The 16,214-nt window shown below is 39.8% G+C and overlaps 3 protein-coding genes across 3 annotated transcripts; all 3 read left to right on the forward strand.

Moving 5' to 3' along the window:
• The first annotated feature begins 367 nt into the window (after window positions 1–367).
• KRTAP3-1 (keratin associated protein 3-1) lies at window positions 368–978 on the forward strand. Its single transcript, XM_002748576.6, has one exon. It carries the CDS (start codon window positions 425–427, stop codon window positions 719–721), a length of 297 nt encoding a protein of 98 aa, XP_002748622.1. The 5' UTR covers window positions 368–424; the 3' UTR covers window positions 722–978.
• Window positions 979–9,872: 8,894 nt separating this feature from the next.
• On the forward strand, window positions 9,873–10,597 carry LOC100392308 (keratin-associated protein 3-3). The gene has a single exon (XM_008997544.5). It carries the CDS (start codon window positions 9,930–9,932, stop codon window positions 10,227–10,229), a length of 300 nt encoding a protein of 99 aa, XP_008995792.1. The 5' UTR covers window positions 9,873–9,929; the 3' UTR covers window positions 10,230–10,597.
• A 4,422-nt stretch (window positions 10,598–15,019) lies between these two features.
• Window positions 15,020–15,755, forward strand: LOC100391946 (keratin-associated protein 3-3-like). The gene has a single exon (XM_008997543.5). It carries the CDS (start codon window positions 15,087–15,089, stop codon window positions 15,384–15,386), a length of 300 nt encoding a protein of 99 aa, XP_008995791.1. The 5' UTR covers window positions 15,020–15,086; the 3' UTR covers window positions 15,387–15,755.
• Window positions 15,756–16,214: the final 459 nt, after the last annotated feature.

Consider the following 16,214-nt stretch of genomic DNA (forward strand, 5'->3'; position numbering starts at 1 on the left):
AAGCTTTCTTGTCCTCTTCATCTGAAAAGTTACCAACACAAGTGGGAAAGGTTTGCAGATGCCTGGCATACCGAGCCATTATTGGGAAGGGTGTAGTGATTAGAAGATAATGGCCCGGTGCCTTTGAAGACTGGAATGAAGCTTTCTGTGCAGTGACACACGGGCAATGTGAAGAGTCCTAATTTGACAACAAAACAACCTAAATCTCTTTTACGAGGTGAGCCGTGTATCTTAGGTCATAAACACTTAAGTAATTAGACGGTTTTTATGGAGATAGCTATAAACTGAAACATGAGGAAAAATCCGTCGGTAATAGGCTGACGCCCAGGAAGACGGGTATATAAGAGCCAGGGCAGAAGAGAGGAGCATCAAGACACCAACAGACTTCTCCTCTCAACTCAACAAAAACCCACCTCCCATCGCCATGTATTGCTGTGCTCTTCGCTCCTGCAGCGTCCCCACCGGCCCTGCCACCACCTTCTGCTCCTTTGATAAAAGCTGCCGCTGCGGAGTCTGCCTGCCCAGCACCTGCCCACATGAGATCAGCCTCCTTCAGCCCATCTGCTGCGACACCTGCCCCCCACCCTGCTGCACGCCTGATACCTATGTGCCAACTTGCTGGCTGCTCAACAGCTGTCACCCGACTCCCGGACTGAGTGGGATCAACCTGACAACCTACGTTCAGCCTGGCTGTGAGAGTCCCTGTGAGCCCTGCTGTTAACCAGCCGAGTCTGCACAGGTTCTGTGAGGCGGCTGTCCAGTGTCCTCCGCATCATCTGAGCTTCAACTCTCACCACTGCCTACATCAAGGCTAAGGCCCTCCCAATTCCTGGGGCCAAGTCTCGATGAATCTTCTTCATTCTTAGCTTCTCTGGGTACAGTTGGAGACCTCCTTTCTGTCTTTTAGGCTATTTCATCCCTCTTTGAGAAATAACCGATTTGACTATTTGTTAATAAATTTTATTCTAACTTAGCAGATATGACCTTGTGATGATTTATTTTCTTTTTATTTTAGGGTTATTTAAAAATCAATGTAAAACGTGCTCTTCCCTGTCTTTTCCTACACAAAATAGATATGACCTCTATTATCAGAAAGTGAAGAAATTTAGACCTGAGATACTTTCAAAGTTTAAACAGAGTTGATGGCACAGGTAACACCAGAATGAAATTTGGAGTGTAGCAGTAGTATAGTCAACTTTCAAATTTTTTTCCTATTTTTTTAAATTATACTTTGAGTTCTGGGGTACACGTGCAGATTGTGCAGGATTGTTATATGGGTATACACGCGCCATAGTGGTTTGCTGCATCCATCCCCTGTCATCTACATTAGGTATTTCTCCTAAGGTTATCCCTCCCCAACCTCCCCACCCCCTGCTATACCTCCCCTAGCTCCCCTACCCGCCAACAGGCCTCAGTGTGTGATGTTTCCCTCCCTGTGTCCACGTGTTCTCATTTTTCAACACCCACTTATGCATGAGAACATGTGATGTTTGGTTTTTTTGTTCTTGTGTCAGTTTGCTGAGAATGATGGTTTCCAGCTTCATCCATGTCCCTGCAAGGGACATGAACTCATCCTTTTCTATGGCTGCATAGTATTCCATGGTGTATGTTATTTATTTTCATATTTCCCATTAGGGAAAGTGGAATGCCTACCTAAACCTGAACAGCAGGTTATCACACTATTCAAGATTTACCCCAACAGCATAAAAGCTCTCGCAGTGGAATTTATTGAAAAAATAGATACGGTTCTTTGTGATAGGTTAAAAGTAAAAGATGTGGTAGCTCATTTTATGGGATCTTTTTATTTAACAGATATTTATTTAATAGATGTTGCTGGAAGATGTCTGCCATGCCAAGCACTCTGCTAGAGTCTAGAGATTAATAGATTGTTTTTAAAATACTTGATTTTAGTTTCCATTGATTCTGACATTGATTTTTCTTTCTTCCTTAATTGACACACAAATTTATCACTGTGCTGGTGCATATAAATAATTTATTATCTTAGTCACAGTCATCTCAAATTCTGAGCTAAAAATGCAAAGCAGTTTTGAAAAGTATATATATACATTTCTTCATATATGCTGTCTTCCCCAAAATCCATTTTGACTTAATATTAGCATTTATTGAGTATTCATTGCACCCTCAAATGGGGCTTACATTGGTTTACATTAGTCATGACTATGATTAGATGTTTGCTAATCTAAGTGACATATAATATCACAACATTGAAATATGCTTAAAATATCAGACTACAGTGCAGTATTTTCTATACACCAGAAACAGTCACACAATTCCGAGAGCAAAAAGACACAGTTTCCTCTTAGTACAAAACTTTTATGATAACCACTAATTCATGTCCTTATTTGTCTTAGAAAAATCTAAGTGCAATTAGATCTTTGTAGAAAACAGATATCATTGTATTTTTTGGGGGGGGGACTTGCCTTTGGCCTTTGGGACAGTTGCTTCCCTTTCAGTCTCAATCTCCCTTTTAGTAAAGTGGTTTCCTACCTGTAGCTTGGTTTCCTGAAGGCTCAGTTTTCTTGTTAAACTCTCTGCCTTGCTTTTGTCTCAGGATTCTTGTGAGGACCAGATGCCCCAAAGTGTAGAAAACACTGTGTCCACAGCATCAACCTTTGACACATGAGAGACTCTTAGCATTACTGCCATATGGCAGTTCCCAACTTTCTCACCAAAGGCATCTTTTAAAAATATGTATGTATGTATGTATGTATTTAGGTATTTTAGTAGCTTTGGGGTGATACATGGGTTTTAGTTATATAGATTAATTATATAGTGGTGGTGAATTCTGAGATTTTATTGCACCTGTCACCTGAGGAGTATACGTGGTACCTAGTATGCAGGGTTTTATCCCTGGCCTCCCTCCCACCCTCCACCTTTCAAACCTCTAAAGTTCATTATATCACTCCGTATGCCTCTGCACACTTAGTTTAGCTCCCACTTATAAGTGAAAACATATGGTTTTTGGTTTTTCATTCCTGTGGTTTCCCCTCCACTTCACTCAGAATAATGGCCTCCAGCTCCATCCAAGTTGCTGCAAAAGACAGTTTTATTCCTTTTAACTGCTGAGGAGTATTCCATGGTGTACAAATACCACAGCTTCTCTATCCACTCATTGAATGACAGACACTTAGGTTGGGTATCTTTTTATTTCTTGAAATATGTATTTTTCCCAAATGACTTTCTTAAAAAAGTTTATTAATCCCTTCATTTTTTTTCAGAAATACATTTATAAATATCAATGAAATGTTTAGGATTATTATAGGATAACCTTTGTTACCACGCCAAGTTACCTTTTTTCTAGTCAAAAACAAAGTAGCTTTCATGTTTTCATACATGTTAGGGATAAAAATTGAGAGTTTATTTTTAATGCTGGAAATAACTTGAAGCTCCTATTACTACTACTATGGGCCTTTTGCATTCAAGGGCCCTTTTCTAGTTATAAATCCCCAACTGGAAACCAGAAGATGTGTTATTTTAGCCCTGGCTTTGCCTTGAGCTGCCTCTGTGGCCCTGAGCAAGTCAGTTAATTTCTCGGGGTCTCAAGTGTTAAATCAGTAAAATGAGTTGTTTGATCAGACCATCTCTAAGGTTGCTTTTCAGTTTATCATTCTGTGATTCTAGATCATCCAGAAGCAGTCGAAGTAACAAGTACCCCATGCAACTAACCAACCCCATTCTACCTCATTACTTTTACTGCTTTCGTTAGGAACAGCTCACATTGAGTGACTATCTACTGGGCATGCTTTCGAATGAGGTAGAAGGTGGGACTCTACTCCAGAGGTGGGCTCAGATACTCGACCAAATTGAGGACTAGCTAAAACAGCGTGAGGACAGAAACAGCTTTCCAATCAGACATGCGTGCTGTGTCAATTTACCGTTGCCATGGCAACACCTGAGTTGCCACCCCTTTCCAGGGCAATGACCCAATGACCTGAAAATTACTACTGCTTCCCTAGAAATCTCTGCACAAACCACTCTTCAATCTTCATGTAATTAAAAGTAGGTATAAAGATGCAAAACTGCTCCGAGCCGCTACTCTCTGCCTACAGAGGCAGCCCTGTTCTGCAGGAGCAGTCATGGAGCTATAACCCTGCTGCTTCAATAAAGCTGTTTTCTCCCTCTGGCTTGCCCTTGAATTTTTCTCTGAGCAAAGCCAAAAATCCTTGCAGGCTAAGCCCCACTTTGGTGTTTACCTGCCCTGCATCACCAACAGGTGCAGTAAGTGTACTAACAGGTGCAGAAACTCAGGCTGAGAATGATTAAATTACTTGCAAAACACAAGTTAAGTCATAAGTGAGAGAGAAGGAATTAAACCCCAAACCAAGTCCAAAGTCCCTCCTCTTCCCACTACACCAAAGCGCTCACCTTCTCCACAGACAGCAGTATGTCAAAGAGAAATGTGGTTATTGGTGGCTCTATTTATTCAGGAGAAAGTATATGACGCTTGACAATACATTTTCCCTGTCAATTGTATCTTTTGTTGTACACAGCAACTGTGCTTTCTCTGTGGTGATTATAGTGTAAAATAAACTGAGTGCATACAATGAGTATAAAAAAGGTATCTGTGTTTCTAAGGTAAGAACAAATCTTTCCTAAAAAGTCAGACTTTACTGATTAGCAGTTTCAGCAGAGAAGACATATTGGCTGGATCATTAACTTTGAATTGAAATGCAGAATGTTTGGCAACTCAAACACATTTTCAGTTTTCTGACGAGCATCAATAATCAAGGTAAAACGACTGCCCTTAAAGTTAATAACTGTTCATCCTTGATAATGTAATAGAAAAACAAGGTATTTCATTTTTCCTTCAAATTGTTCCTGAGGCTGGGCGCAGTGGCTCATGCTTGTCATCTCAGTACTTTGGGAGGCCGAGGCAGGTCTACTGTGAATCCATTAAACCTCTCTCTTTTATAAATCACCCAGCCTCGGGTATGTCCTTATAGCAGCATGAGAACAGACTAATACAATATGGATGTGTCTACATGTGATGAAGTGGAGAACTACACCAACACCATTTTGAAACTACAGCAAGTTTGAATGTAGCAACACAACCAGATAGAACTGAAGGAGAGGTGATCCCGCGTCTGAGACATAAGAAGTTAGTGTGTTATTTTTACAGGATGATGTAAACAGCAGCAAGGATGTTTCGTCCAACATTCTGACAGACGGGAGCCACGTTCCCTGAGATAGGTGGATATAAAAGACTCACAGAGGACAGCTTTGCAGAAGAAAGCCTTCCTTTGCAAACAAAAAATTTTCCTGGTCCACTGGCACCACTTCTTGCTGTGATTCCTGTTTCCAAGGATGTTGCAGCATCCCCATTGGCCCAGCCACCATCATCTGCTCCTCTGACATAAGCTGTCAATGTGAAGTCTGCCTGTCCTGCACTTGGCTGCGTGAGATCAGCTTCCTTCAGCCCACCTGCTTTGAAACCTGCCCACTGCCCTGCTGCATGCCTGACTCTTATGTGCCCTCCTGTTGGCTGCTCAGCAACTGCCACCCAGCTCCAACCCTGACCGGGCTCTCTGTCACCACCTGCGTCCAGCCTTGGGAGTGCAAACCACCTTGCTGCTAGCCAAGAAGCTTGCCCAATTGCCCTAAGAACCTTCAATAGTCATTAAGGGCTGCTCAGCAAATGGCCTTTAATTACGTGCTTTGGAAGAAAATATTATGGCACTGTGCCTTCAGTTTTACAAAAGTTTTCTCTTCCTGCTGTAAACAGTGATTTCAAATGAGAAATGGAAGAAAAATGCTATCATAGATCTTCTTACTTCAAAACTAAATAAACACCTCTACTCCCAACCACATACTGTCTCAACATTTAATGCTATAATTGCCCAATGACTCTTGACAAATGCATCATAAACTTATAAATATATCCAGCAGAATTACACTTTCTGATGACATTAACATAAATTTCATAACCAAAAAGAGGCCTCTCAGGGATATGTAAATACCTGAAGTAAACTGTGAGGATAGTGAAATGCATGAGGCTCTAAGTTCAGAATTGTTTCAAATGCCAAGCTCAGCACCTACCTTTGATTTTTATTTTTTTTCCCTGCCTCTACATAAACTCACATGTGTCCTTAAAGAGGCAGGGAAGCTGGCAATTTGAGATCAGTGTGCTCACAGAAAGGATCTCAAAGATTGAGCTAAGCCCTATTTTTTCACCATCTCATTTAGGTAAATCTTTGAATTTAAAAATGTTTTGAAAACTGTAAAGCAATTCACACAAAAAATGAATCACTCTCCTTATATATAGGGTTACTATTACAGAAAGTCATTATAAAAATAAAAAAATAGCTTTTAAATTCTAAGCTGTAATTTAATCCGATTCAGCAAATATTTATCAAATGCCTGCTATGTTTCAGGCATCATCCTAGGTGCATGAGAGAGACAAACAAGACTAAGATATGATGACCACTTCCAAGGGCCTTGCATTGGAGTGAGGAAAACAAATTTAAGTGATAAACTATAAAATACAGCAGAAAGAAACGAGGTTGAAAGGGAATAGGCAGCACATTTTATAAGAGCAGAGAAAAGGATGAAAACATTTAGAAGAATCACCTAAAGTTTCTTTATGAAGGGGATGCTTGGCTGAATCTTGAGGAATCAACAGGGTTTGGAAAGTAGAGAGCTGGAAAAGACACTTCAAGCTAAAGAAATAGCATGAACAAGGTCACAGAGGGTAGGAGACTCCAACCTTCACTTTATGTGATGTGCTGCATGATTAACACACACACGACCTCATATAGTCAATCGTTTTTGTGATGAGAACACTTAATCCATTCTCTCAGCATTTTTCAAAAACGCAGTATATCGTTGTTCACTAGAGTCACCATGTTGTACCGTGGATCTCCAGAATCTGTATAATATTTCAAGATAAGTTTTAAAAGAGAAGTCAGAGAGAACACAGAGAATGGGAGAGGGTTCACTTCATATATCCTACTTGCCAAGCCACTGACTTATTACAGATGAGAGAGGCTGGTAAGTCGAGAGTAAGTAAACATTAAACATTTCCTTGATGATTTCAATACCAGTTGATTAACTTTGAATTTTATACTATACTGAGAAGGCCACTCGAATTTGTTTGTCTGTCTTTAGTGGTAAAGTGTAGGCAAGAACTGAGGCAGGCAAATAGCAAAGGGAATTAAAACTTGGATAAAGGGCGGAGTGAATAAAAGCAGAGAGCAGAAGCAAGGTGAAGGGGCAGATAAGCAAGAAGCAAGATGAGAAGCAGAAGTTAGGTCAGGTACGGTGGCTCAGTCTTAATCCTGGCACTTTGGGAGGCCAAGGCAGATGGATCACTTGAGGTCAGGAGTTCGATACCAGCCTGGCCAGCAAGGTGAAACTGCCCTATCTACAAAAATTAGCCAGGCATAGTGGTGGACACCTGTAATCCCACCTACTCAGGAGTCTGAGGCAGGAGAATCGTTTGAACCCAGGAGGCGGAGGCTGCAGTGAGCCAAGATCACACCATTGTGCTCCAGACTGGGTGACAGAGTGAGAACCTGTAAAAAAAAAAAAAAAAAGTGGCAGATGTTAAACAGCCAAAACCAAAAGTAAGATAGAGAAGCAAGTAAGGCCCCCATGACCAGCAGGATAAGGGACCAAACCAGCAAGGGGTAACTCTTCAGGAATAGGCTTGATGACCCTGTATGAAAATCAGCTTATTAAAGCTTATGCATATGGACTGCATATCATGCATGCACTGAAATTATGGGCTGGAAATGATGCGCAAGCACACAGGGGCCAAAGTAACTAACAACAAGCCTGTCAATCAAAGAGGAGGCCACTGGCTAGAGATTGGGCAGCCTTGGGAAGAGAAACACACACACACACACACACACACACACACACACACAGACCCAATCTGTATCAAGCTGGTGCTAATCTCATCTCGTAGAGGTCAGTCTGCTCTCCCGCTCTGCGAGTGTAATACTGTTCTCAATACGCTTTTGCTGCTTTGTTTTGCTCTGTGTGTCTCCTCCAATTCTTTGCCTGGGACGCCAAAAGCCTGGAACTGCATGGCACCATCTGTATGATGCGCAACACCCTTGGCATTTGTTGTAAATTCCTGCTAATAAATATCATTTGAAGGCCGTTTTCTGTTTTGTTTTTTTTTTTTTAACTTTTAAGTTCAGGGGTACATGTGCAGGTTTGTTACATAGGTAAACCTGTGTCATGGAGGTTTGTTGTACAGATTATTCCATCACCCAGGTATTAAGTCTAGTACCTATTAATTATTTTTCCTGATCCTCTCCCTGCTTCCACTCTCCACCCTCTCATAGGTTCCAGCATCTGTTAGTCCCCTCTATGTGTCCATGTATTCTCATCACTTAGCTACCACTTGTAAGTGAGAACATGTGATATTTTGTTTTCCGTTTCTGCATTAGTTTGCTAAGGATAATAGCCTTCAGCTTCATCCACGTTTCTTCAAAGCACAAGATCTCATTCCTTTTTATGGCTGCATAGTATACCATGGCATATATGTACCACATTTTTTGTTGTTAAAAAAAGATAAACTGGCTGTTTTAACATATAAGATTAACAGCAATAACATTTGATATTTTCCACTGATTTTAGTGAACTTACTTCTCTTTTAAACAGATCATACTGGTTTTTGGTAATGTCCCCTCAGAAACAACCCACCAAGAATCTTTGCTTTCTGTTTATTCAACAATCAAATTGCCATGCAACAAGTATGTAATTTAAATTATATAATACTATCTGAATGGATTTGTGCTGATCATGGAGAGGTATGGGAAGATGTTGGAATCATAGCACAGTACACATTTCAGATTATCGAGTTCAATTTCTGGCTGCCTGAAGTAAAGAATGTTGCTTAAGGCAAACCTCAAAGGAATTTCAATCCAGTTCAAGACCCAAGTTATGAAAACAAATAAACATGTGTCGGGAATAAGTTAGTGGAAAAGTGATTTTTATGAATGTCATAGTTCTAAATTGCATTGGGTCAGATATCCTGCCAAAATCCACTGTTGTTCTGTGACTCTTATGATTTCTCCTTTTAATTCCCATTTCATCTTATTTTAAAGTATGTACACCATTCATGTGAAAATGAATCAAGGCTGAGATGGCTTTTTTTTAAATGGTACATTCAACAAAGAGTAACCACTGTGTGGATCCTTCCTTCCAGTGAATTTATACTTTGTTTCACCACAAGATAGGCATAATTTTGAGAATAGAGACTCTTTTAGAGAAAACAATCCATGGAATAATACAACCTTGAGAAATTCACTACAAATTTATTAAAAATAATGAAAAGGGGTTACGTCCTGTACCATTCTGCCACTTTGCTTGCTCAGCAGAACCTGAATTATAATATTAACAAATAATGCAAACATTTCTGAGATGCCTATAGTCACAGGAAACATTTATCTATAAACAGTCATATTCTTGTTGACTTTACTGAGTTGAAAATAGTCCCATTAATCATTTGCTTTGCTCATTCTGAATTAGTAATTAGAAATCACATTATGTTATCCATAGTATTTTAAATTAAGAGGGAAAAACAAGAAGAGTTTAGCCTCCAAAATTACAGCTCAATTATCACTTGGATTGATAACCTTCAAAGTCATGTAAGGTTTGGCATGCCAGAAACCTGTGGAGACAAAATGTGATGATCTTGTGACAAAAATGACAAGCCAATGAGTCAAAAATATGATTAACTTAATAAGAGCGGGAACTCTTGATGGACATACATGTAAATGCCAAACTGATTAGAGAATCTTAGTGGGAAAGGGTGCCATAAACAAAACAGGAAGCTTTCCAGTTGGACCAGCGCCCAGTGGGGAGGGTATATAAGAGTCCTAACAAGAGAACCGTCATTTGTACCTCAGAAACCTCATCTGTCTAAGAAGCTGAAAGCCAACCAGACGCCCATCGCCATGGATTGCTGTGTCCCCTACGGCTGCAGTGTCCCCACCGGGCCAGCCACCACTATCTGCTCCTACGACAAATCCTGCCGCTGCGGAGTCTGCCTGCCCAGCACCTGCCCACACACAGTTTGGTTACTGGAGCCCACCTGCTGTGACAACTGTCCCCCACCCTGCCACATTCCTCAGCCCTGCGTGCCCACCTGCTTCCTGCTCAACTCCTGCCAGCCAACTCCAAATCTGGAGACTCTCAACCTCACCACCTTCACTCAGCCCTGCTGTGAGCCCTGCCTCCCAAGAAGCTGCTGCTGATGGATGGCTACCCTGCTCAGTGCCCGACAATGAAGAACCCAGAAGCTATCTCTTCTGTATTCACTTGCCTCAGTAGTTTACCAGATGTTTAAGTAGACCAGATGGCCCAGATATGAAGAACTTACCTTTGGTTTTAATGGAGGGAAAAAAACCCAAGAATTTTTATGGTTATTTAGCTGAATAACGATTTGGTTCATGTAGGCAGGTGAATGTGTTTTATTAGCAAAATACTGTTTCAATCTTTAAGACGTCAGAATATGTGTTCTTGGTCACATTGCTTCCTGGCTCTTATTTCTTGTATTGGGTATTTTCATAGAGGCAAAAGAATTTCTTGGCGGGTTTTCCAATAAACTTTATTTCTCTGGCAAGATGTGTCCTTTGCTTATGTTAGTTTTGGGTATATTTCTTCCATAACTACTCCTCACCTCTGACACCAAGTCAGCAAATCTAGGTTTTAGTTATGCTTCCTGTATGCTAGCCTGACATGCTGCTTACCTCCCAGTCACTGCAGAATCACTCAGCATTACAAGGGAACACTTGTTCCATACAGAACAGCAGCTTCATAAATCATGGAGGCAGTTGACGGGTTGGTGTTTTTAAGTAAGCCACAGGAGGTAGTTGGGAATGACTGAATGAACAATGCATTGAAGAGGGTGAGGCAGAGAAGACAGAAATACTAAGACCTGGACATGAGGGATTCCCCAAAGCAAAGGGGTTTGGACTAAACTTTGAAGCAATGGAAGATTTCAAGCAAGAGACCGATACAATCATGTTGTGCTTCAAACTGTCTCTTTTCATTATTAATCTTTGACTTATGTCTTCACTGTCCCAGATCTCTCTATTGACTATAGAAAGATGTAACTAAAACTGGACAACTTCTTGTAGTGTGTGTGTGTGTATGTGTGTGTGTGTCTGTGTACATTTTTAGCACTCCAAAAATCTACCATCTCATCAAGGATCACCATGTTTTTCCTACATTAGCTTACCAAAAAAATATCCTTTGTTTTCAAAAATAAAATGCTCAGTATTTCTGACACATAGTTTAAACTTCCATTTTTAACCACATAAAAGGTAGCTCAATCCCAATAGGTCCTATATTTAGTTTTTAACACATCGACTCCCAAACCATCTAAGGCAAATCATCTCACCTCTCTATGACTCAGTATCATCCTTTATAAACAAAGGAGAGTAATTCCCAGGTCCACTGCAGAGAAAATACATTTTAATAAAGTACTGCAAGTCTTGTTAATAAAAGAGATGAGCTCATTATAATAAACTTGTTACATTACAACTGTTTAATCTGTAACCTTGCCTTATTTATGATTAGAGAAATTCTCTAAGCTTTTATGGTGAACTCAAAGTATTGTATCCCGGGTTAGAAGCTGATAGCCTTCTGCCATGAAATTCTAATCCTGAGGGTCTACAAGCCATGTTTCCTTTGTAATGTTTCCCTCAACATAATTTTTTTCTTTTATTTTTTGTCTTTTGCCCTTAGAACCCAGTGTTTGTCCTTCCTATTTTAATGTATAACAGCAGCAATTTATAATAATATGTTATGTATGTATGAAAAGTCCTTCCACCAGACTGTAAACTTCATGAGGTCAAGGATGATGTCTATTTTGTTTATTGCTATATATACAACATTTATCACAGTGACTGGCACATAGTAACTGCTCAGTAAGTGTCTGTTGAATTATTTTTAAAATAATAAGTGAAATACTAATCAGTCCTAAGTAAAAGGATGCACACTTTGGCAGGTATTCATACAACGATAAATCTGGGGAAAGTTCATGAACCAGTGGATATCATGAATTCTCTCTTTCAAGCAGAGCCATAGAAACCTTTTCAAATTTTTAAGTTAGTTTATATGCCAAATTACTTTCTCTAATGGATGGGATTCTTTATTTGTATGAACTTTGAATATAAATGTTTGCTCTTTCCTTTAAGGTTGCTCTCTTACTTACCTTCATCTCTTTCTCTTTTCTTCTTTTGACTATGTTTCTTTTATCTTTACCTTGCCTTGAATTTGATCTGTAATTTACTTCACTAATGATAATAATTTATTTTTGCATAGCACTACAGGGTTGTTCATGAACTTTCACCCTTTTCATTACATGTGAACCTCACAATAATCTTCTGAGTGAAGGAATATACATGTTATTAACCTGATTTTCCAGAGAAAATAGATGAGGCTCCTAAAAGTGAATTACTTACCATAACAAGGAAGATAACCAGCAGCACTGGGAATAGTCAATGGCTCTTCTGACTCCTCATGTGGTCCTCTTGGCTACACATCCCCATTCCCAAAACATACTGAAATACCCTAGCTTGGCTGTGATAAATACATTTTGAACAATCCTGCCAATTCCATTTTGCCCACCCTGAGCTACATAGGGCATTCTGTTCTGAGAGCTTGTGGTCTGAGACACCTGGCATCTTTGTAACCAATTTTCAGAAAAACAGGGCCCACTGGCCCATACATCCTGTACCTGCAACTGTGTAACTGCCTACCCCACATCCTGAGTAAAAAACAACTTTAAATAGAATTTTGTTGCTAGGCACTGCACTCCCTTCCCCTGACCTGTTCCTTCTGCTTCTGTAATAATCTGCTTACCGGCCTCTGACTCTAAACTGATAGAAAATGTTGACTGCCCTTTGTTCTGGGCCAAGAGGTTTGAGGTCTAGCTGACTCTCGGTTGCCAGCCATTAAAAGTGGACTCTCAACAAACTCAGAACGTGGCACTTCTGTTTCAACTCGCTCGGCTGTAACAGTACAAAGATGCGCACTGCCGTGCCCAGGTCTACAGGTGCCCAAAGGAGGAGGTGAGAAGAATGTGAGAAGAACTATGGCTTGCGGGACACATGAGACCAAGCTGAGGGGAAATGATTTGAGGTGTATAAATTATATTGGCCACAAGCCCACCTTGTGCTCCCTCTTAAACACTGAGCTATTCCTGAAGTCTCTATAGCATACTGGTACTAGAATCCAGATCTTTCCTCCTACAGCTACATTTGATTTCAGGAAAAAAAATGCAACACCTTGTAAAAAAAAAAAAAAGAGAGAGAGAGAGAGCATGAAATCAAATGTCAACAGACTAATCTAGCTCAGGCTCACAAGTTTCCTTTGGTAACAATTTTAATTGAATTTTAGTTTTTTATTCTTAAGTTATTATTTTATTTAGTCTATACAGACAGAAGCTAAACATTCAACTTGCCCACAGTTAACACTGAAGGAAACAAAGCAAGCCAGCTCTCAGTAGAAGATAAACGACCAATATGCATACGAAAGAATGTTTCAATCTAACTGAGTATAAAAGAAATACAAGCACAACAACCACAAAATTTTGCTTTTCACCTATGAAATTGGAAAACACCTTTAAAATAAAATATCTATCAAAAATACAGGAAATGGGAATTCTTATATATATTTTTTTGTTATTGTGTTTTAGGTTTGGGGGTACATGTGAAGAACATGCAAGATTGTCGCATAGGTACATACATGGCAATGTGGTTTGCTGCCTTTCTCCCCATCACCTATATCTGGCATTTCTCCCCATGTGAATTCTTTTTTTTTTTTGAGACGGAGTTTCGCTCTTGTTACCCAGGCTGGAGTACAATGGCGTGATCTCGGCTCACTGCAACCTCCGCCTCCTGGGTTCAGGCAATTCTCCTGCCTCAGCCTCCTGAGTAGCTGGGATTACAGGCACGCGCCACCATGCCCAGGTGGTTTTTTTGTATTTTTAGTAGAGACGGGGTTTCACCATGTTGACCAGGATGGTCTCGATCTCTTGACCCCGTGATCCACCGGCCTCGCGAATTCTTAATCAAACACACCTGGTGGAAATAGATAACTTGAAAAAAAATAGGTAAATAGAACCATTCTGATGAGCAGTATGGCAATGATCTGAAAGGCCTTAAAAATACTGAAAATTAACATTCATCCCTATAATTCTACCAAATAATTAATTCTGTTTCTGAAATAATCAAAAATATACACAAAGAATTATATGCAGAGGTGCTCTCTATTGCCACAATTATTGTAGAGAAAAGTTGAAAATAACCTCAATGAATAATAATACAAAATTTTAAAGTAACTTAGAAGTGCAATTAAAAAATAAATACTAGAAAATATTAAAAGTAACACTATCAAATATCCTTTAAAATATAATTATAATATATATATACATATACACAAGGCAAGTTTCAGAACCTATGCACAATATGATTCCAGTAATATAATATAATAATAAATGTATACAAAATATTTTAAAGTAAAAGCTAGAATATGTGCTTTTTAAAGTTTTTCCATACTTCTCAATAGCATGTTTCTCCACATTAATGTAATTTTGATCTTCAAAGGCCTCAAAGATAAAAGAAAGCAAAATTAAGCTCGACTTTTAACAAGAATACTTTATCAGACAAATTGGAATAGATAAAGTGAAAGATTAAAACTCCAGCAGCCCTGGAGAGCAGACCCACATATCACAGACCCACTGTCATGCAGTGTTCCCCAGCAGGGCTGGTGTTGAAAATATAATAACAGAAGGCTTTGGTGATACCTCATAAAGCTTGTGTTCCAGTGACAAACAGCAAGAGTAATCAGTTCGGATTTAGCAATGAACTCAAATAAAAGTTAATTAGGAAAATGGGGACTCTTTACGGAGTCTGAATGTCAAACAAATTAAAGAATAATGAGTATACTAACATAAACAAGGACCAGGAAAGAAGCCTCTTGACTGGACCAACTCCCAGTGGAGAGGGTATATAAGAGCCCCAGAGAAAGGAGAGACATTCAAACCTCAGAAGTCTCTTCCTTCTTTTCAACCAAACCCACAAATACTGCAGACCCCCATCACCATGGATTGCTGTGTCCCCTACGGCTGCAGTGTCCCCACCGGGCCAGCCACCACTATCTGCTCCTATGATAAATCCTGCCGCTGCGGAGTCTGCCTGCCCAGCACCTGCCCACACGCAGTTTGGTTACTGGAGCCCACCTGCTGTGACAACTGTCCCCCACCCTGCCACATTCCTCAGCCCTGCGTGCCCACCTGCTTCCTGCTCAACTCCTGCCAGCCAACTTCAAACCTGGAGACCCTCAACCTCACCACTTTCACTCAGCCCTGCTGTGAGCCCTGCCTCCCAAGAAGCTGCTGCTGATGGATGACTACTCTGTTCAGTGCCTGAGATTGAAAAAGGCAGCCTAGAAGCTTTAGAGTTCACCTAGCTCAGTACCTGCAACTAATTTACTCTGCTTAAGAAATTGGGACAAGGATGGTACTATCACAATCACCCCCTGCAAAAAAGAGACCAAGAAACTTTCAGTGACCATTTAGCTATAACCAACTGCAATTTGAATAGGTGGATGCCGACAGTTTCCTGAGGCTGTTCGATTCCTTCATATTAAAGTGTCTCTTTCTGTGGGTGCTTTGGGAATTCTGTTTCCAGTCGTGGGTCATATCTTTCTGAAAATTAAGGAAGTTCTTCATGATTATCCTAATAAATGTTACATTTCTGGCATAGCACAAATGTCTACAATTACTTCTGTTTATTTCTGTTCTTTTATTAAATATGTTTCTTAACTTTGATCATTGACATTTTATGAAAAACTGGAAATATTAGTGAAACTGAAACTGGTGGCAGCATGGACAAAAATTTCTTAATTTTGTGGTTCTTGCTGTTTTAGAAAATTAAATGTCCTTGCATATAAGATGGCCTAGTACATCGGCATATTTGAAAGTAGACTTTTCCTGACTTGTCCTCCCAAAAAATGGTTTCAGACAGGTTGAGAAATATTGAACATTACCCAAACACCAACTATGACAAAATATATAAACAAATCCAGATGACATTATCTATTTATAAAGAAATTGTAATATAATAATGTAATTATTTATTCAACTAAGATTTATTAAATGTCTATTGTATGTCTGTGTTTTATTGCCTGCCAAAAATAAGCTAACCATCTGGCAAGTGAGGCAAATACAA

This window comes from Callithrix jacchus, chromosome 5 (assembly GCF_049354715.1).
Source record: "Callithrix jacchus isolate 240 chromosome 5, calJac240_pri, whole genome shotgun sequence".
In the NCBI taxonomy this organism is placed as follows: Eukaryota; Metazoa; Chordata; class Mammalia; order Primates; family Cebidae; genus Callithrix; species Callithrix jacchus.

Bases quoted from the DNA above. Each gene is read 5' to 3' on its own strand.
- KRTAP3-1 (XM_002748576.6), top strand. From the start codon at position 425: ATGTATTGCTGTGCTCTTCGCTCCTGCAGCGTCCCCACCGGCCCTGCC.
- LOC100392308 (XM_008997544.5), top strand. From the start codon at position 9,930: ATGGATTGCTGTGTCCCCTACGGCTGCAGTGTCCCCACCGGGCCAGCC.
- LOC100391946 (XM_008997543.5), top strand. From the start codon at position 15,087: ATGGATTGCTGTGTCCCCTACGGCTGCAGTGTCCCCACCGGGCCAGCC.